This window comes from Rhodofomes roseus (assembly GCF_022264815.1).
Source record: "Rhodofomes roseus strain CIRM-BRFM 1785 chromosome Unknown C8Q71scaffold_7, whole genome shotgun sequence".
Lineage (NCBI taxonomy): Eukaryota > Fungi > Basidiomycota > Agaricomycetes > Polyporales > Fomitopsidaceae > Rhodofomes > Rhodofomes roseus.
The window spans coordinates 1,527,142-1,547,257 of NW_025952963.1; the positions used below are offsets into that span (position 1 = coordinate 1,527,142).

Genomic DNA, 20,116 nt, shown 5'->3' on the forward strand with positions numbered 1-20,116 from the left:
CGAGTATGAGCACACACCTCACAAAGATGATGACAGTACATACCTGCGGTAGTCAACCGACACATTCCGTCGCTCGAAGTTCAGGGAGCATGACGAGGTCCAACCTGGTCCAACTGCTTCCTGATCCATTGGCACGTTCCGATCGGCGAAGTGTGGGCATAATATAGCTGCACGACCCTGACCGTCTTTCTAGCCACGCTATACCGAGCAAAGGCCCTTATGAGACCACATTAATCCCGACTGTGCCAGCAATTCCGGTCGAACTTGACGTCGAGCGAGCCGACGCGCCTCATTGGCACTGGTACTGGCATAGTGCATCGTATGTGACGAGGGTGATAATGCGCCAAGGAGACAAACAAAGACAACATTCATCAGGCAAATAGCAGGAAAGCGAGGCAGAATGAAAGGAGGCAGACTACAAGAGGGGGAGATGATGCATTGATGGGCAAGGTGTCAAGCATGTCAAGCTTCAAGGTCCCGATGAGGCCGCATTGCAGAACTACAATTGACAGGCGCTACACAGTAGTACATATGTACACCACCGTCGGCTCAACATTGGCTTCCTCAAACACACAGGAGAGACGTCTCGAGTCATTGCATCTTGCTCCTGCCAGTGACGTGGCTATGCACAGCTCGGTCGCTCAGGCCAAGCTCAGGCTGCAGCTGGCTGCAGACACCGTTCGCGACGAACAGCGATGTGTCAACTTTCGTCACGGTCCCACCTCCGATACTTTGGCGACCCGCTTTCATAGGTCATCCAAGGACGCAAAGGTAAGTACGCGAGGACCGCAACGAGATCGAGACCATACATAATCAAGACATTTTCGATCGTGTCACTGAGTCGACAGTCACAAGTTCTTGAAAGGCAAAGGCAAGAACTTGAAGAAGCCAGCGCCCAGCTCCGAGCCATCGCGCTCAACAGACAGCCAGGATGTGTTGGATTCGGCGTCACGTACGAGTCACTTCCTTCGTCCCCACCCGCGTATGATCGACGCGCTCACGCTCGCTTGTGTGGACAGCGACAGTGCCTATGGAAATCGACGGGAAAGACGTGCTCTTGCAGTTGGCCGATGACATAGGGTCACCGCAGGGTTTGCATTACAGAGTCGTCAAGGGCCCATAACAGTGGATAACAGGCAGTCCTGTGAAGAAGGGAGCAAGCCTACTAGACGAGATTCATCTAATGCAGATAGTACGTCAACTTCGGTGCGCGTCATGCGGCCATGCATGGTTCCAGTGACACAGATGTCCATGTCTAGGTGGGTACCATTGTCGGTGAACACTGGGACGTCGGTTCGACACACTACGCCATGGTGAACATGTCGGGGTACTGGAAGCTCCTTCATGAGACCCCGGCTTGGCAAATTATCAAGACTGACCGAGCAATGTGCGAGTTTCTCTTCTCAACCGCCGCAGACGCGTTAGTCGCCGAGATCACGAAGACTTTCTATACTCCCCACGGTTGGCTTTTTGATGCCCCCTCCTACAACGATGTGCTCTTCGATGTGCAGCATCCGATTGGGGGGAGGGTGAAGATAAACACGTATCCATTCAACTTGCTCGGGGCGTATTACTCTCCGGGAGAAAATGTGAGTATGTCACGATGGTGCTCTTCGGGTGATGCTAACCATGCCGAGCGCAGATACAGGAAAAACAGGCAGAAATACGGAGAAAGTTTATGGAATCGGCGCCGTCAACATTGTGCCCAAAGATTCCGTAATGCATGTATCATCCGCACGGTATAGAGGAGGTCGCTTGACGCCCCTGCCGGACCAGCCTGCAGTGCGACAGCGGACAAGGGTTTGTGGATAAGCGTGCCTCCCTCCCGAGTCCCGCATGGCACATTCTGCTCTGTGCGATGCGTCCCGTGGATGCCGCAAAGGAACCGCTGAACATTCGCGTTCGACGGGGCTACCAACCCAGTGCCAACTGATGCGCCCAGGCCCCAGCGACATGCCACCCAGGCAGCGGATCCGGAAGAGACGCAGTTGATAAGTTCCGGCAACAGACAGACCGCCGACTCGACGTCTGCGCCCGGTCTTGAGGCTCGCCAGCAGTCAGAGTCAAACTGGCTATCACCCCTTGCACGGCGGTGCAGAACGGAATTGCGTTAATATGATCCACGGCCAGACTGCTACCCTGTATCACTACGTACTGGACGCCTACAAGGCTTGAGCGGCCAACACGATGATAGACACCTCGGAGAGTAGAGCAGCGTATTCGTGATGATGTCGCGCGTGCTGGCGTTGTCGTCGAGCGGAACGAGTTTCCCGCGTGGCCGCGGCATAATACCGGTGAGGGCCCATGCGCATACGCTGCGTACACGGCGCCGATGCCGTTCAGCTGCGAAGTATCGCATCAGGACTGGCGCAGACATGGCATGGACAACGGCGCGCTCACATTCTGCAAAGACGCCCTGAAACCTAACCACAGTCGCGAAGTAGGGAGGCATAGCGATGGACCGTCCTGGACCGCGCGCGCACACGGTCCAGGTGAGCCATGCTCCGTGACGAGCTGGCCGAGCTTCCAGTGGCTCTGACTGCTAACCTCGATGTCGGCCAGTGTATGGCCGTTACGTTGACGGCAACGAGTGGGGCGCAGAGCAACAAGACCCCATGTCGTGAGTATGCCGCCAGACTCACATATGGAGTCTCGGTCCCTCGCCGCTCGACTCCAGTGAGCGCGCAGTGCAGGGCGGTTTATCTTTTGTGACCTTTGCTGTCGTATCATCGTTGGACTTGTAATACTGCTTGTCTGACGCATCAATCCAGCAGCGCAACCCTCTGATCGTTGACCAGCCGCCCGGGTGGATTGCTTCCTGCGGTGAGCGTACTCGTAGACTTCAGCTTGCTGATCGTACTGTGCACGACTTCATGGTCGGTGTGGTGGCCTCAGATGCGTCGGTAATCCGCCAGAAACAGGGCAACAACACTGAGCTGGCGCGTGGTGGAACATATGGCGAGCAGAGAACTACCTGTCGGGGCCAGACGACGTTGGCGCGGTGCTTTCACCTGCGAGAAGGTTGCCAGTGCACATGTGCTGTCTGAACCGCGGGAAACAAGTATATAGCTGTGCTTCGGACTTGAACGAGGTACGTCTGGTAAGAATATGTTATCATCCCGAATTTCTGCTAGCAAACGTGAAAGAGCTCGAAAGTACGGAGATGGGGATGAGGGAGGCTACTTGTGCTGCGGGGCGAAGTGCAGATGGTCAACGGTGGTGAATGTCTTCTGATCAAACATTTGCAATGGGCGAGGCTCGTGCGGATGGCGCCTTTTCTTTGAAGGACATGACAGAGGAAATGGTCAAAGTCACGTTGTGTTCCACAGTTGAAAACGGATAATTAGTTATGAACACGTACCGACCGAGCAACGCGGATCGCCAGGAGAAGGGCGTGGTTCAACGTTGGGACTTTCGCCAGCGTTCGAGGTCGGAACATATCGCGAACTTTAACGTGACCCAGATACTAAGTAGTAGCCAGTCAGCAGCGAGGTCAGAGCGCCACCGAATATGATACGCTTAGTACATGAACATACGCACCCATGTCGACGACTGCGAGATGACGCGTGACGGCCGAGGGTGTTGCGAAGGTGGGGAGAGGGTTTGGGTGGGTGAGGATTGTGATACGGGGCAGCCTTCCCTGTCATAGTGAGCATGTCACGCCGCGTACTCAGCGAGCGTAGCGCGGAACGGGGTATCTGAATGAGGCAGCGATGCGGCGGTGCGCGTTGTGTATTGCAAACGGAAGAAGGCAGATTGGACGTGTCTCTCCAAGGGCAGACCCTGTGGAAGACCGGAAGAGAGGGTAAGATGGACGCGCGAGACAGGTCTTCGCCGTGGGCGTGTTCGAGGCCGCGGCTCGAGGAATTTGAGACTGGGTATGGGAGTCGAGAGGCTGGAACAGGAGCATACGGTCTGCCCTCGGTGGCTGACAGGGAACCAGGATGTATCGACGCCTGTGTGACGGATGGAACAGCGAACACCTCGGCCGATGCAATGCAATGGCCTGTCGTGGCTGGAATCTAGACGCGGATGCTGCAAGGATACGTCAGCAATGAATGAGCGGGAGTGACACAGAGTGCTCAGTGGTCAACGCGGGAGGCGTGTCTCGGAGCCGGCCTGCTCGCGTCGGGAAGTGCGCGCTGCCCTGGCTGCGGGCTGAGTAACTGGCGCTGCACCGGGGCGTCTGATTGCCATATCAGGCAGGCCACCTTCCTTGTAGGGCGCGCACGTGATGGGGAGAAGCAGGGAAAACGGTCATGCGCGATGCGGCGGCCGGGGGGGGAGGACGGATTTGTTCCGTTACAGTCCAGCATGTCCTTTATATATCTCCCCTCCGATCCAGCCGGCTTCGCTGCCTCCGCCACCTCCGCCCGCCCACAGACTTAGCACGCGTCGCCATGGCCTCCAACCCAGACAGGCCAGCCTCTTCTCAGGCCACCCATCCCACCGCCCACGCCCACGATCCAGAGGCCGCAGCCACCCCGCCAGAGAAGATGCCCGACGGCGAACACGCCCCTCGTCCCCTCAGCACGCTGCAGACCGTCGGTCTCATCACGACATGTACGGCCGCCATGTGTCTCAACGTACGTGTCTCCCGCCTGTGCTTTCCACGCGTTTCTTAAGTGTCGTGCTCCCAGAATGCTCTGAACACCGCAGTCGCGATCGCGCTGCCCACCATGGGCAAGGAAGTAGGCATCCCGCAGTACAGATTGCAGTGGGTCATCTCCGCATACACCCTCAGCTCTGTACGTCCGTCCTTCGTTCCATCCTACCCCACCCTGCTCATCGTTTGCCAGGGCTGCCTCCTTCTCTTCTTCGGTCGGTTAGCAGACCTGTACGGACGCAAGAAGGCCTTCCTCGCCGGCGTCGCTGTCATGGGTATCCTCAGTATAGGTCTAGGCTTCGCGCAAAGTGAGTGTCATTCTCCTCGGACGCGTCGTCTCCTGCGTGGCGTGGCTCGGGCTGGGCGTGCGTTATCAGCGCAAATACGTCCCCCGGGCGAGCTCAGCCCGGACTGCTCGTGGGTGCCCGGTGCGAGGCTATCACTGTATGCGGGCTTCGGACGTGTCGTCGGACTGTTGGGGCCCGCGTCGCAATCTCACGCGCTCGTACCGGCGGCACTCGCTGCTATTTTCGTCTCTTTGTCTCCATTTTATGATGGCTGTTCGCTCCGCGCACGGCTTCGCATTCCATGCAGTGTATTGATGAATGCTGACGGCGCCTTCTTCGTACAGCGGAAATTACGATTGACGTCCTCCGTGGTTTGCAAGGGCTCGGTGCTGCTGCCGCTATTCCCGCATCTGTATGTCCCACCGCCCGCGCCGCATGCGTACACATGAGCTGACGCCTCGGATCCCAGCTTGGTATCCTCGCACATGCATTCCCGCCCTCCAAAACGCGCTCCGTCGCCTTCGCGACCTTCGCCGCGGGCGCGCCTGTCGGCGCTGCCATCGGAAGCACCATCGGTGGTGTCCTGACTCAGTTGACAGAGTGCGTCGTCTGCGACTTCTCCGAAAGGGGATGGTGCTGATCACGAGTCTCGTGGCGATATTCATAGGAAGACGTGGCGCTCGACTTTCTGGTTCTTGGCCGGTATCAGTGCCGCGACGTTCCTGGGCGGGGCGTTGTCAATGGACGCTGATAAGCCGTCAGAGGAAAAGGACAAGTGCGTCGCTTCCTATGCCCTCCAGATGCGAACTGCTACTCACAAACAACCCACTTTCCTCTTTGCGATACGCACACTTGCCCGTTCTGATGGCGAACCTTGACGTCACATTGGTCCCCGACTCCTCCCACCGACTCTCTTGGCGACACAATAATCGCATCTTCTTTTCGTCGGCTGTGAATTTGACGACTTCGGCTGATCACCTTCGAACCCGCACTCGCACTCGATCACGTACGCTTCATAACGCAGGCGCATCGATTGGCTGGGCGCATTCCTCGTCACGGCGGGCCTGGTCTTCATCATCTTCATCCTGAGTGACGGTACCATCGCACCGAACGGGTGGAAGACCGGATGTGAGTCCTCGTCTCACTATCGCCGTGGCCACTCGCTGACAACGGGCGCCCCCAGACATCATCGCGCTGCTCATCGTCGGCGTGTTCTTCCTAGTCGCCTACGTCGCCTGGGAGGTCTTCCTCGAGCACCAGCTCGACGCGCACTCAGTCGCATGGTGGACGCCCCCGCCGCTCATGCGCGTCTCGCTCTGGGGCCGCGCGCGCGGCAAGCTCGCCGTCACGCTCCTCCTCGCGCTCCTCGAGTACGCCGGCTTCATGAGCTTCAGCTTCTGGATCCAGCTGTACTACCAGAACTACATGCACCTGAACCCCGTGCTCACGATGGTCCGCCTGCTGCCGATGTTCGTGACGGGCATCATCGCGAACATGTTCGTCGCGGCGTTCGTCGGGCGGGTGCCCCTCGTGTATCTCGTCAGTGAGTAACTTAGATCCTGTCGGCGGCTTCTGGTGGACACGCGCTGACGCGGCGCCGCAGCGATGGGCATGACCCTGACGGGCGTGGCGAACCTGCTGTTCGCGGTGATCAACCCCGCCGCGACGTACTGGGCGTTCGGCTTCCCCGCTGCGATCCTCTCCGTGTTCGGCGCGGACTTCGTGTTCGCCTCGGGCACGCTGTTCGTCGCCAAGGTGTGCCTCCCGCACGAGCAGAGCGTCGGCGGCGCGCTCTTCCAGACCATGACCCAGGTGCGTGCCCCGCCCCCCCTCCCCACTCCGGTGCGTGGCTGACGTGCGTGTTCGGTGTGGCGCAGCTCGGCGCGTCGTTCGGACTGGCGATCACGACGATCGTGTACAACTCGGAGCTGAAGAAAGTCTCCGCGGCGGACGGCGTCGTCGTGAACGTCGACGGCTCGAACGCGCCCATGGACGCGCAGCTCACCGCGTACAAGGACGCGTTCTGGTCCGCCTGTGCGATCGCGTTCTTCGGTGCGCCTTTCCCGCGGTCCGCTGGGTGACTCGTTGGAACTGACCCCCGCGTGCCTTGTAGGTGCTGTGCTGTCTGTGCTGATCCTCCGTGGCGCGGGCATCGTCGGACACCAGAAGGGCTCCGAGCACGGGTCGACGATCAGTGGAGATACGATCCGCGACGAGAAGGCTCAGGTCCAGACGGAGAAGAAGGCGTGAGACCTAATAGAGCTGCCCTGGTCCTGGTCGCTTGTCTCGACACTTTGGGGTGCGGCTGGGATGGACGGTTCAACCTGCCATGCCTGCACGCTTGATGACCTGCTGTCTGAGTCTCGCGCGCGCGTGCGCCTGGAGCACGCCGTGTCCATGGTACGAATGACGACGAGTTGAGATTGTTCACGTTCATGACAGACCCGCATCCGCATCACATCACCCACGATAGAAGACGTATTCCAATGTTTACCTCGCATACATATCTAGACCCGCACGCACGTAATGTTCTCGTCGATCTTCCTCGCACGATACGCCTCTTCACGCATTGATCTGATTCTCATGCCCGCGATAGTTAAGTAGTGTAGTTGCATGTATACTTGTGGTCTCGAATGCCGTACGATACCTATGTAGTTGGGCGTTTTTTTGGGGTAGATGCGACGCATTCAATGACCACCGTAACTCAATGCCCGAGGTCGTGTTTGACGTCGACCGTTGCTGTAAAATACGACATGATCGTCCTTCAACAAGACTGTCACTCTACTGTTTCCTAGTCTCCCCTAGGCAGACCTTAAAGAAGACCTCTTGGACGGACAGGAGGATAACTGTTTCCCGGTGCGGCCTGAGGCCTGAGGGCCAGGCGCGGTATCCGTACTGGAAGACGAATGCGGCTGGCAGAGCGTAAGGATTGATATGGACAGCGAAGGAGCACGATGCGCACATGTTCCAGCAGTTCACAGGCCAGAGATTGTAGGAATGATCACACTGTGTCGCCCAAAGTAAATAATAAACGCGAAGCACGCTCGCGTGAGGGCTTCACGGACACCCTGTTGCGTATGCGTGCTGGCCTTGTACTTGGGATTGACTGTTCGGATGTTCAATAAACTCAATAGTATTCAGGCGACATCTAACACACGCAGATACACACGACAAAAGCGACTCGACTCGACCAAACAGCCAGAGCGGGCATCCAGGTACTGTGTAATCCTCGACCAGCGTACACAGCGGGGCGGGGATATTGAACGATATGATGGCGGCGGATTCATCGCCATACTGTGTTATCCAAGAGGCGTCAGTGAAGCTAGCACCTTACGGAGGCGCGATACGGCGGGGGCGTATGTAAATCCTCCCGCATCGTCGTCCGCGTCATTCACGTTCTGCGGGGGCGGGAATGGGTCTTCGTTGCCCGTGTTGGGCTCGGGCAGTGTGTACGCGACCTCAAGAAAGTGCACCTGCGTGAAGGCGAGCGTGCTCTCGTCAGACGAATTGTGCGGGTCACGCACGGGGCAAGCAGGCAGCCGGGTAAGCGAGTGGGTGTGCAGGCGAGTTACTCGTTCCGGCGGGCAGATGCGCAGACAGGCGAAGTGGGTAGACACGCGAATCAGGAGGCTGCTGGGCAGACAGGCAAAAAGGCAGGCGGGAATGTCCTGGCGGGAATTCAACTGCTTGACAAGTTGGCGAGCAAGCGGCTTGGTGCAACAGGCCAGTGGGCGGGCGAGTCGGTACACGTGCCAGCGGGTGGGTGCATACAGATGATGAGCGGCCACGCAGGCGAGTGGAAACATCGACTACTTGGTTCGTCGATACGTCTGCTCGCGCGGGTACTGCCATGGTCGCGTAAGAGGCGTGTCAGGAAGAACATACCTTCGACCTTTCGAGCCTTCGTGCTCGCTTTCTCAGCCCTTGTAGCGCCCTTCTCCCTCGGGTTCGCGTTGCTCACCTCGTCTCTGTTCCTGAATTATCGCACTTTAGAGCGCAGGACTGGACTGACTTGCACGCCCGTCGCTCGAGTCCGGTCCAAGTTGCGATGTCGGGCTGCGCCGTGTCGGGCAAGGGCTGGCAAGGGGTGTCGAATTTGAGCTTGTATAACCATGATTGAGTAAAGCGAGCGTCTTGCAGTGAGCTTGGGCGGCCAAGAGGACTGACCGGGTTGAGGTGGTATCTGAGGTGATGGTGGTCAACTGCGCTGGCAGAGGCTGGCGGTGCACACAGGTGGTCCGCGCCACTGTCGGATATGTTGGCGCCTACCCTCAAGTCCGCTTCGTCGTTGAGAATGCCTGCATAATTTGTGTGAACACTCGTCGCATACCCAGAATCAGTGTCCCATCGGGCCTGAGCTTCGAGCCGGTCGACGCTCCGTGCCGCTGCGGAAGCCATGAAAACGGACGTTATCCTCCCGATGACGGACGAATGCATGCAGCAAATCGTGCAACGCGAAAAAGTCAGTGTTCCCGTCTAGAGTCGGAAAAGAACTCAGTGAAACACCCTCTTAGACGTATGAATTTCGACGGTACAGGCTCAACGCCTCCGTCAAGCGAGTCTGGTTCTACCTGAAAGCACCCCTCAGTCACATCTCGTACGTGTGCGAGATCGACCCGGCGCGGACACGTCTGCCAGGCGACCCGCCGCTCCCCGAGGATGGCATAGGCAACAAGAAGTTCAACGAGAGACACCCGGATATGGAGAGGTGCGACTTCGCGTATCGGGTTTTGAGCGTGCGGAAGCTGCCTAGACCGGTGTCGCTCGAGGAGCTCAAGAGGGTGTATGGTGTTGGGATTGCTCCCAGAGGAAGGATATATGCACCAGTGAAGTTGCTTCACGATGTGCCGTGGTCGTCCCAGGAACTCCTGTGGACTCAGGGTGGTACAACGTCGGAAGACCACGTTCCTATGCGCGACGGCCCGGCACATAGCGATGCGAAGGCTGCGTCCTCGCATGAGGTGCGTACCATTGGCATAGACGATAAGAGTGGATGTGCATTGTCTTGCAGAACGAGGGTACGAAGCGAGTGAAGAAGCGCAGCGCTACGGCTATAAACGCAGAAGAGTCGCATCAGCCACCCAAGGTATGCCAAATGACTGGCATAGCCCTTGAGACATGGACGTTGACGCAGATTCTCTAGAAGCGGCGAGGGCCATCAAGAGCAAGACACTAGCTGGCGAGAACGTGTGCCGTTGTCGGGTCCAATGTACATCGTCGCTGCGGCCGTTCAAGCGTGCCATGTAAGGAATCCAATCTCCATTCCATGGTCTACATGAAGTGCACGAAACACGGACTGCTCTGATCTGTGTGAAAAGACGAGGGACGAACCCTGTCGCGCGTCGTCCCCAATTTCTGAGGGCGCGGAACCACAATCCAGAGGGTTAGCCAAGGTGAGCGTCCCGCACTCACCGTTCATCGGTTCGGCAGGCTCAGATAACCTTTCCCAGACAACGCACACCCCTTCCAGCCATGCGACTGGGGAACAGTGCCCGGGATGTGTGGCGGTAAGTGAGAGAGCGGGGTGCGTGCGGGTTGGACAAACCACGTGACGCGCTGTTTAACAAGTTTAAAGCCACAGTCGCGAACGACGCAATCCGGACCGTCGCCCTTTGTTCTGACCTTCATTCCCGTGCCCCTCCCCTCTCCGCATACCCCCGATTTGCCCCTTGCTTTGTCCTGCCGCTAGGCTATAAAAGACCTGTGAGTGTCTGTTTGACTCCCTTTCTTATTCGCTCTCGTCGTCGCGGGGCATGCAGGGCTTTCCCCTCGTCGACGTGATACTGTCTGTGGCTTCATTGATTGCTGACGCCATGCTGGCAGCTCGTCCTGTCGACTATGGTCGGTCATCTGTTCGAAACCAAGGAGGACACTGTTCCGCAGGTCGGTGTTCAGACCGAGGAGAAGTTGGTGAAGGAAAAGGAAGCTACGGTCGACAGCTTCGTCTACGTCGTCGACGTCGCCGGCGTCGACGGCGGACTGGCAGCCGCAGCCAACGATGTGAGTGCGCGTTTCGCTTCGTGCTATGTTCCCTTTGTCCTCGCGGGCACGTACAGAGCCGTCTGCTCGCTGTTATGCTTGTGTATGTCTTGAATGAATGCTGACGACGTGCTTGTCGCTTCTCAAGCCCTCTACGATGGATGAGAAGGAAACCAACCGCGCTGACCTGGACGGTCGTGCCCCGCTCACGCGTTCACTGGTCGAGAACCACGCGGACGTCGACAACGTCTATCTCGTCGGCGTCGACGACGTCCGGGGCGAAGCGCCAGCCGTTGTGGTGCCGTCAATGAATGATATACCGGAAATCGTCCTCGACGATGATGAAGAAGTTAATGGAGGAGTAACGGCTGATGAGGATCGGCCCTTGTCTTGTAAGTCGAGTCTCTGGCGTCACGGTAGTAGGACTTGCAGGCTCATGGCGGAAGCAGGGCCTTCGTGCGTCATTGACGGTGCTTTAACCCCATCCTCGTCGCCGGTAATGGCTGCGGCGTATGCCGGCGTTTCTCTCCACCGCAACTTCAGCTTCCTCGATGTTTCGGCGGGGTGCGAAAGTGAAGAGGACCTGGAGGAAGAAGAGAAGGATGAAATCGATAGTATCTTCGATGACGACGAAGAAAGAGGAATGCAAGTCCGGGGATGGTCCGAAGAGGACAGCATAGAAGAGGAAATACGAAAGTGGTTCGAATTGTCGGATGACGACGACGAGACTCGGGGCACACTGCCCCAAGGGAGGTTCCCCGCGCTCACGGACCTCCCAGAGAGTCTGCTCCTATGGGACGAGCTCAGCGATTTGGTCTCCTCCGAAAAGTACGCATCCCCCGATTTTTCCTTCGATCATGTTTGCTCATGGGTGTGCCCTCGGCGATGCAGCTCGCGCGGCAACACGGACCTTACAAAGCCTTCCTTCCGCCCGGCTCCGCCAGTGCGGTGGGCGAGGCCCCGTATGCTCTCGAAGCCCCCGTACGTCGTGCTCGTACCGATTGCTCAGATCGGCGGGAAGGAGGCAACGAGTGCGAGAAGGTTCCACCGCAGGATAATGGAGTCTAAAAGCCTGAGGCAGCCTAGCCGCCTCCGGTTCCAGCTCTCCCGGGCGGCGTCGCAGGAGTCCCTCGTCGGTCAGGAGGTCGCTCCCCACGGAGGCGAGCGCGAGGACGCTGTGGTCAGTTCTGTGGAGGTGACCGAGGCGAGGGTCGGGGAACCTAACGACTACCCCGAGATTCCGTCCGAGGTGGATACCGAAAATCAGGCCCCCGCCCCTGCGCGACGCCGCTACCATCTCCAGACCCCTTGGATCGAGCCAGTGGATTCCTGGGCGTCGGATGAGCCAATGATGTGGCAGCTGTTGCCCGGCCTCTCGATGCCCATGTAATGGGAAGGCGCGCCGTACGCATCTCGTCGTGTGCTTTGCTTCTATGCTTGCTGTTGCTCTGTGCCGATATCGTTGTAATTGCTATGTACTATTGCGCTGATGCGCTGATGATACTTATAGGTAAGTAAGGTGATGTTTCGTTGTTGTTTGTACTCTGTATTTGTGTATCTGGATCTCGTCGACCCTCATGGTCTCTGGTAGCTGTAACCTGTCCTGTCGTGTACTGTGATACGCTGCTAGCAAAAACACGCGTTGTCGTGTACTGCCATTTCATATATCTGATAACTCGACCAATTAATGCGGGCCAGGCGGTATATGCATGCACTCAATAATCTACAGTGACGATGAATGGGAGCGACCGATATGGCAGGTGGCTTACCGTTTGTGGATCCAAGTGACGTCACGAGCACCAACCGACTGCACTTAATGCCCTCCGAGTCGCCCTCTTCGGCACTCTCCTCCATAACCTCTCGAAGAGACCTGCAAAACATATCGATAATGTCCGACGCGTACGAAACCAGCAACTACCCTCCTCCGGGAGACTGTGAGTACCCTGACTAATGTCACAACTGGGTATAATGGCTGAGATAGTTAACGTTGTTCGTACAGCGACCTCAACAGGCGGGTACGGCTCTGCAAACACGTTCTCTGATCCTGTACAGAGGGGCCGACAAGATCTCGTGAACAATGAGTCGGAGACCGGTCTAGTCGATCAGTCACTCAGTGGCGGGCCGATTGGCCAAGAAATCGACGATGCGAAGCAGGGACGGGACGAGGCGTCTCGAAAAGACTTCACGCACGAGGCCGAGCGAGACTTCGACCGGGGAAACGGCTCCGCGGGACTGAACCCGTACGGACAGAACCCAGATAGCAGGGGCGAGGCGACAGAGATGCTAGCCTCGAGGTATGCGGATTCGAGAGGGAAGCATTTCGAGAGTGGTGCGGCCGGAGGAAACGACGCGGACATTGGCGCGTAGGGACGTGATTGTATTCGAGACGGACGATGGACAGTGATGATTGTACTACGTATACAAGGCACAGCAGAAACACTGCCATACACGATGTGCGAACGACAGACGTCCGGGGACGTGACCGGGTCCTTATAATCGCTTTTGCTGACATAGCGTCTCGCGCTGTGCAAGGCTCGGGCAGTCAGAGGGCTTGCCGGAGCTCACGCAAGTGCTCCGAAGCCCGAGTCGGATGACCGACCTCGGTGTTCTACAAGCAGTCTGACTTGTGTCTGGCAGTAGCATTGCGGTGTATCGGAGGTACTGCGGCTTACCTAGCAGAGGATGGCCCAAGAGATACTTATCGGGAGTTCCACATCAGTCTGAATGGGCAGATGAACAGGAAGAAGAGCCACCGCAGACAGTGTCTGTGATGCGGTAACCAGGGATGTTGTCCTGCTGCCCGCTCGCCGTGCTCGTTCCCTCGGCGATTGTACGGAAGGCGGTGAGTAAGTAAGAAAGTTACTGTAAGTAGCGGGGCTTAGTCATCGAGGGCGCGCTCCGGAGGCTGACTGCGCCCAAAAAGGGAAGCAGGCGGGCCGGTGCCTGGGCAGCCACTGGCAAACAGGGCCACATAATCATCAGTCAGATCGCACCGCCCGACCGGCAGACGACCTCAACATCGCACTGCTCAACGTCCACGGCCTCCCAGCCACCCTCCACCACCCCTTCCTCACCGCACCCATCGTCTCCAGCAACACAGACAGCGACACCGACCCCATCCCTACGCGCCCACTCTCCTTGGCCTCATGCGGGAATCCAACTTCGCGTTGCCAGCCCAGAACCGGGCCTGTGTCTGCATTACCTCCCAGCTTTATGACAGACGAGGTGAGTACCACGTCTTGCCAACTGTCCTCGGCGAATCGTTCTGGCTTGGGTTGTGCAACTCGCGAATGCTGGAAGGCAGGCGAGCAGGCTGGGCTGGGGGTTCGCCAGAGCGCGACGCATCCGGGGCTACGAGCCGCGCTGCATACGGCCGCAATGGTGAGACGTACCGTGCCTTCGCTATCCCGTTCGTGAATGGCTCACCCGAGGGCGCGCGCCCCCTCCGAAGATGCGCCTCCCACCCCAGTCGGTTCTGTGATGGTTCGTATTCCCATGGCCGCGCCGCGTCCCAAGTCTCTGTCTGCTGCGTCCGACCTCTCAAGGCCATCGGCTGACATTCAATGGCGTCTTATGCGCACCGCCACACCTCGATGCCACTGCTCGTAAGCAAGGGGAAGGCTGGACCGTCAACATACGTGGTCATTCCCACTGGAGCCCTCTTGTCTTCCCGTCGCCATCATACTCCGCGTCTGTCGCCGTCTGCGTGGTATTTCCCCACCGACAACACGATTACTGGCTGTGGTTGGCACGCGTATGCAGCATGCCCAAGCTCTGACTCTGGTTGGCTCGACTTTGCATCTCGGCCCCACTTGGGCAACGGGATGGGCATTCCTGTTGTCATCTGTGGCATCTCACAACCCGGACTGCCGTCTCATGATGTGCAGTGGCGTTCCGGTGTTACCTCGTCAGTTGACAATAGACGCGATCCTTAATCGAGGTGCCACCACCCGGGCACCGTCAGAAAGGACACCCCATGTTCCGGAGCATGTTGGCAGATCACGATGGCTTGCTATTGGTTGAGTTACGCCTAGGTTCGTTCTCGTACCCTGCCTAAGTTTGTTTACGGCGGACAGCCTGGTTCGGTGTGCTGTTTATTTGAGGAGGGATTCGCCGAGGACATCTATCTTCCCAGTATGACCCGATGCAATGGCTGATGTTTCCTCCTTAGCTCTCGACACGAACTCTCCCCTCCCCTTGTTCAACTCCCTAACGCACCTAACCTACCTCACCTCGACGTCACCTCGCATCCGCGAGACGATCATCATGGACGGCGGCATCGAGCGCCTCGTCCGCATCCTCCATGACTTCTGCATGTGCCCTCCGCCCTCCGAAAACCCCATGCTCTTCTATGGCCTATCACCTCCCTCCGCACACCCACCGAAGCTCGTGCCTACGCTGAACCCCAAAACATTCGACAGGCAAGCGCAATATCGATTCACGCTCGCCTTCCAGTGTATTGTCAACATCGGTGTGCGTGGCAGCGAATTGATTCGAAGTCGGGTTGTACAAGCAGGTACGCTTGACGTGGTAGGATGCATCCTGGAAGCATGGCTGGCGGGACGGGGGTTTGCCGTGGGTCCGAGCGTGAGCGCAAGCGGAATGCCGAGGGAGACGAAGGAGCAACGGCTCGCGAGACGGCAGGCCCAGATGGAGGCACGTCAACGGGAACAGGCGGACCAACTGGCGCGAGCACTGCAACAGCAAGTCATCGAGCCCACTCGACGTCTGGCCCCGTTACCGCCAGAGGTGAGTGTCGTGCGCACTGGGCCGTTGCCGCTGATGCGAACCGTGTCGCCAGGATGAACCCATGGAGACAGAGCAAATGTCACGGAACGACACCCCGGGGGACTCATCATCAAACACCACACCTGGTGGCACCGACACACCGACAGGGGCAGTGATCATTCCCAGTCGTGAGCGCAGTGGCACCGTCATCGGCCGCCCGACATGGGATCAGCAACCAGCAGGTCCCCCTGGGGCCACTCACACACACCGCCGGGTATATCGGCGGCGCGATCCTCCTCCTGAATCTGCTGGCCCGTCGACCTCAACTTCGGCGGACAACTCCAGACCAGAGACCGAGACGGAAGACGACGGGGATGTCGACATGGACCGTGAAAGTGTCCAGGGCGACGAGGCGTCGACGTCGGGTACGCCACCTCCCGAGCGGCGCGGGCCGACTGGGGGCACGATTCGCGCGCCGACCGTGCATACGCGTCGCACGGTGGGCATCGTGTCGGATGCTGGCAATCCCGCAACCGCAGGTTCTCTGGAAATGGACAACGACGTCCATATAGTAATCAACGATCAGGGGGAAAATGGTGTCGAGGGTGTAGGTGTCGAGGACGGGCTGGTGTCACTCGAGACGAATGACGACTTCGCGATGGGCGCACCACCCGGTGCACCTGGCGCGATCGATGGCCCGCCTGCAAGAATGGGCCCCGATCCGCCCATACCTGGAGAGCGAACACCGAGGGCGCCCCCAACCGCTCTCCCGCACAACATCCCAATCAACGTCCCCGCCGTCCCGAACGCCAACGTAAGAGTCACCACTGCTGACCCAGCGACGACTCGCGCCGGCCGCACGCACGTCAGTCGTGGGACGAACACCGGTGGCCCAGGCGCAAATCCCGCTGCAGGCGCAGCTGGCGGCGCGCACGGGCACCATCACCACCACCACCACGTGCGCGAGTCGGAGGGCCCGTACCGCGACGACGACGTGCTCCTCAGCCTGCAGCTCCTCGCGTTCCTCAGCAAGTACCCGCACGTGCGGCAGGCGTTCTACAAGCCCCGCTCGACGTTCCACCCCGCGACGGCGCAGCTTCCTGTAGGCGACGGCCGGTTCGCGCAGTCGTCCGCGGCGGGCCCGAGCAACAAGGCGGGCGTCGGCGCGGGCGGCTTCGGCCCCATTGGCCCCTCGAAGGAGCCGAACTCGTTCATCAGGGCGTACAACACCGTCACTGGGCGCGGCAAGGAGAAGGCGGGCCCTGAGCCGCCGGCTCCTGTGCCGGTGAGCTCGACGCCGCAGAGGATGACGAACGTGTTCGCGCTCGTGGAGAGGTTCACGTTCCGCCATAGCTCGGCGGATCTCGAGAGCCCGAACCCTCCGCCGTCTTTGCCCCCAGAGATCCAGTACTGGGCGGGTGTCATCATGCGGAACGCTTGCAGGAAGGACGACAGTCGAGGTGGAATCAGGCAATGTGCCAACAGTGAGTAGATTTGACTTGCATCGCTATGTCGTACTCGAGTCTGATCACATTGTTCCATAGTGCTCTGTGGTAGATGGGAGTCGTTCCCGCGCGAGTTCGCCAAGTGCAGAAGATGCAGAAAAGCGAAGTATTGCGGGAAGGAGTGCCAGAGTCTCGCGTGGTCCGAGGGCCACCGCTTCTGGTGCAGCGCGAAGGACCCAGAGGAGGACGCCGAGCACGCCGAGAGCTCACGGACAGCCCAGAGCACGTCAACCGGCACAGTGACTGCAGACGGGGCATCGCAGGCCGCGCGCAACGAGCGCCGGGCAGAACGCGAGCGCGAGCGACATGCGCGGACAATGGCAGTGGAGGCACTTCGCCAGGAGCGGAGGGAGCAGATGAGGGGGCAGATGATAAATGGCAGGATGGGCCCGACCATCGTGCGTCCTGGGGCCCCTGCCATCGACGTCGGGATCCGCGACGGCGTCACGGTCGTCACCCCTGGGGATGACTCTCCTGAGGGAGCGAACCCGACGCGCGGAGACGGGAACCCGGACGACATGATGTTGGGCTAATCGCTCTTCGCATTGACACCCCCCTGGTCGCCCTCCCGCAATGGGACGTCTTGCCCGTTCACGCCTGTCGACCATCTGGAATGCCAGACACCCTCGCAATGGACTACACACATATCGCGATTCGCGCTAGTACTGCGCTATAACATTCTTTGGCAATGGTCGATGATCCTTTTCCTTTTCTTGTTGCCACTGCTGCTGGTGGAATGTAGTACATACCCGTCTGTCCCGCATCGTGATCTCTGTCCTGTTTCCTCCGCACTGTAGTTCTACACACATACAATCTACCGCAACGCAATACATTTATTTCTATTAGACCTGTGTTTCACCTACCGCGGCGGGGGTTGTGTGGAATGGCGACGGTGTGTTCTGGAGTGTTCTGAGCCGACCGACCGACGTTGTTTGGCGCGGCCAAACAAGGGGGCAGAAATTGTGACGCATGCGTTGGGCGCTTGCCACACATCCGCCAGCGTCCTCTTCGCCGAGTCCTCTGTCCTCTGTCACAAATGGTACAGTCCCCGCCGCATCCCCGCCGCCGTCCCCGCCGTGCTGACCACCGCGCTGCAGGCTGCCCAGGCGACATTCAAGTCCATCAAGGCCGTCGTGCCTCTCCTTGACCGTGTCCTCGTCCAGAGGTTCAAGCCCGAGACGGTACGCTACCTTTCCACCTGTATCTCATCAGCAGAGCGTGCAGGCTGACGACGGCGCGCACAGAAAACCGCGACAGGCATCTTCCTGCCGGCGTCTGCGACGAGCAACCCCCTCCCCGAGGCGACCGTCATCGCGGTTGGCCCCGGCGCAACGAACAAGGAGGGCAAGATTATTCCTACGGCGGTCAAGGCCGGTGACCGCGTCCTCCTCCCTGGCTGGGGCGGCAACTCGATAAAGGTTGGCGAGGAGGTAAGTGTCCATCTGCGCGTCGATGTGCGGCGGGGCTGATGCGTGAGTAGGAATTCTTCCTCTTCCGGGACTCGGAGATCCTCGCGAAGATCCAGGAGTGAGTGTCGCCGTCGTAGGCACAGGAAGATGGTGCGGGGTGCTGTTGGATGCGGGGAGGTCGTGACTCGGTCAGAGGACCTATGTCGGCTGAGGTCTGGGTGTAGGGCCTGACAAAAGTTTGCTATCATATGTTTTGGTGCTATGGCTAATTCATCCAGCATGTTTTCTGCGCATTGTGTTACTCGTCGCTGCAATCACACACATCTCCCCACTCAGTGCTTCCATGTTTACTCATTATAAATCAGCAAAATGGTACGCTTCATGCGAGGTCGCTTGGCTGCAGTAGGCGGATAGCAACGGCACATGTAGAAGTGCAAGTGTGGACCCCGATCGTTCGCCGCACTCTATATTGCATTACATACGTGTACCCAATAGCAACACACCCAGCCCAGACAGTGAGCGACTTTTACACAGAAGGGGGCCAACCCAAGGGACCCGAGAGCACTCGAAACGCACTCTACTCGTCCTTCTTCGCGACGCGCTTCTCTGCCTCGTCGATCGCCGCCTTGTCCGTCTTCGGTTCCGCCGCAGCTGTCAAACGGACCCTCAGCACCTATGCTCAGCCAACGAATGGTGGGATGGATGACGCACCACCCATGAAGCCGCCGGCCTTGAAGGGCCGCTTGAGGTCGCCCTCCGCTGGCTTGCCGAGGACGTGGATCGCGACAGGCTTGGCGTCGTAGAGGTTCTTGAGGCCCATCAGCGCCTGGATGAAGAGTGGCTGGGTGTACCTGTGCAGCGCGGTGTGTATGTCAGTGCGGGCAGAGTTCGATGCAGCGAGGGGAACGCACTTCATGTATAGGTGCATGAAGGACATCATGGCGAGACCCATGTAGACGGAACGGATGAGCTTGGAGGTCTCTGCGAGGTCGTAGTCCTTGATGGTTGTCGTTACGAGGTTGCCCTGATCACCGCTCTGTGCACGGGGATGGGTACGTGAGGCTCAGGGTGGGGATCCGGACGTGCGGCGGATGCGTACCATTGGATTTGCGGGCTCAACTACGAGGCCACTGTTAGCACTTCCCGGCATAGTAGTGAACGTTGCACGCACCATACTTGAGAACCGTGAGGTCGTTCTTCTGCTTAACCTGCAGGCCCGGGCCACGTCAGTCAGGCGAAACAAAACAAAGGGGCAGACGCACTTTGTATGACACATAGTAGTACGCTGCCAGAATGACCGCCTGCACGGTCACATACGCGATGCGCACGCTCACCAACACCTGCGGGTCGTCAAAGTCCATCTTCCGCGCGACTGTGCGGTGGGCGCGTGCGCGGCCGGTCAGCATACATTGTCCCTGCCAGACGGGCGCAGTGGGGGACGCACCCTGCATGGCGACGAGGGAGATGACGAGGTTGGAGGCGGCAGCGTTCATGCTGGGCGGGCAGGCGAGTGGGCGTGGGGTGGGCGGGGAGAGGGAGGCTGAGGAGGATGGCTGGCGGCGGGGTGGGCGGGCTGGGGAGGATCACTGGCGCTTGTCCCAA

At 58.9% G+C, this 20,116-nt stretch overlaps 9 protein-coding genes across 9 annotated transcripts; 7 read left to right on the forward strand and 2 right to left on the reverse strand.

Annotated features, from left to right (window-relative positions):
* Positions 1-1,828: 1,828 nt before the first annotated feature.
* C8Q71DRAFT_544738 (uncharacterized protein) lies at positions 1,829-3,011 on the reverse strand. The gene is made up of 2 exons (XM_047919249.1): positions 2,401-3,011; positions 1,829-2,343 (listed from the first exon to the last, which is right to left on the reverse strand). The coding sequence occupies exons 1-2, from the start codon at positions 2,761-2,763 to the stop codon at positions 1,912-1,914; spliced, it is 795 nt and encodes a 264-aa protein (XP_047780658.1). The 5' UTR covers positions 2,764-3,011; the 3' UTR covers positions 1,829-1,911.
* Positions 3,012-4,295: 1,284 nt separating this feature from the next.
* C8Q71DRAFT_544940 (efflux transporter) lies at positions 4,296-7,372 on the forward strand. Its single transcript, XM_047919251.1, has 11 exons — positions 4,296-4,586; positions 4,641-4,748; positions 4,800-4,914; positions 5,238-5,305; positions 5,363-5,493; positions 5,561-5,668; positions 5,918-6,021; positions 6,077-6,436; positions 6,497-6,705; positions 6,771-6,945; positions 7,007-7,372. The coding sequence occupies exons 1-11, from the start codon at positions 4,401-4,403 to the stop codon at positions 7,141-7,143; spliced, it is 1,701 nt and encodes a 566-aa protein (XP_047780659.1). The 5' UTR covers positions 4,296-4,400; the 3' UTR covers positions 7,144-7,372.
* Positions 7,373-7,978: 606 nt separating this feature from the next.
* Positions 7,979-9,108, forward strand: C8Q71DRAFT_752753 (uncharacterized protein). Its single transcript, XM_047923398.1, has one exon. It carries the CDS (start codon positions 8,008-8,010, stop codon positions 8,668-8,670), a length of 663 nt encoding a protein of 220 aa, XP_047780660.1. The 5' UTR covers positions 7,979-8,007; the 3' UTR covers positions 8,671-9,108.
* An 18-nt stretch (positions 9,109-9,126) lies between these two features.
* On the forward strand, positions 9,127-10,240 carry C8Q71DRAFT_544982 (uncharacterized protein). Its single transcript, XM_047919252.1, has 3 exons — positions 9,127-9,355; positions 9,408-9,979; positions 10,037-10,240. Exons 1-2 carry the CDS (start codon positions 9,290-9,292, stop codon positions 9,924-9,926), a joined length of 585 nt encoding a protein of 194 aa, XP_047780661.1. The 5' UTR covers positions 9,127-9,289; the 3' UTR covers positions 9,927-9,979; positions 10,037-10,240.
* A 144-nt stretch (positions 10,241-10,384) lies between these two features.
* On the forward strand, positions 10,385-12,306 carry C8Q71DRAFT_545008 (uncharacterized protein). Its single transcript, XM_047919253.1, has 5 exons — positions 10,385-10,596; positions 10,717-10,893; positions 11,021-11,264; positions 11,322-11,700; positions 11,764-12,306. The coding sequence occupies exons 2-5, from the start codon at positions 10,732-10,734 to the stop codon at positions 12,260-12,262; spliced, it is 1,284 nt and encodes a 427-aa protein (XP_047780662.1). The 5' UTR covers positions 10,385-10,596; positions 10,717-10,731; the 3' UTR covers positions 12,263-12,306.
* Positions 12,307-12,760: 454 nt separating this feature from the next.
* Positions 12,761-13,239, forward strand: C8Q71DRAFT_856675 (uncharacterized protein; the record flags this gene model as incomplete). The annotated part of the gene is made up of 2 exons (XM_047927331.1): positions 12,761-12,806; positions 12,872-13,239. 2 exons carry the CDS (start codon positions 12,761-12,763, stop codon positions 13,237-13,239), a joined length of 414 nt encoding a protein of 137 aa, XP_047780663.1.
* Positions 13,240-13,878: 639 nt separating this feature from the next.
* Positions 13,879-17,974, forward strand: C8Q71DRAFT_752761 (uncharacterized protein). Its single transcript, XM_047923399.1, has 4 exons — positions 13,879-14,097; positions 15,044-15,621; positions 15,674-17,084; positions 17,145-17,974. The coding sequence occupies exons 1-4, from the start codon at positions 14,019-14,021 to the stop codon at positions 17,636-17,638; spliced, it is 2,562 nt and encodes an 853-aa protein (XP_047780664.1). The 5' UTR covers positions 13,879-14,018; the 3' UTR covers positions 17,639-17,974.
* Positions 17,975-18,199: 225 nt separating this feature from the next.
* Positions 18,200-18,636, forward strand: C8Q71DRAFT_705257 (hsp10-like protein; the record flags this gene model as incomplete). The annotated part of the gene is made up of 3 exons (XM_047920435.1): positions 18,200-18,286; positions 18,350-18,535; positions 18,586-18,636. Coding segments are annotated over 3 exons (324 nt in total), but the record flags the coding sequence as incomplete, so codon positions are not given.
* Positions 18,637-18,943: 307 nt separating this feature from the next.
* Positions 18,944-20,086, reverse strand: C8Q71DRAFT_545045 (inorganic phosphate transporter). Its single transcript, XM_047919254.1, has 6 exons — positions 19,777-20,086; positions 19,686-19,722; positions 19,614-19,633; positions 19,426-19,550; positions 19,226-19,365; positions 18,944-19,165 (listed from the first exon to the last, which is right to left on the reverse strand). The coding sequence occupies exons 1-6, from the start codon at positions 20,005-20,007 to the stop codon at positions 19,092-19,094; spliced, it is 627 nt and encodes a 208-aa protein (XP_047780666.1). The 5' UTR covers positions 20,008-20,086; the 3' UTR covers positions 18,944-19,091.
* Positions 20,087-20,116: the final 30 nt, after the last annotated feature.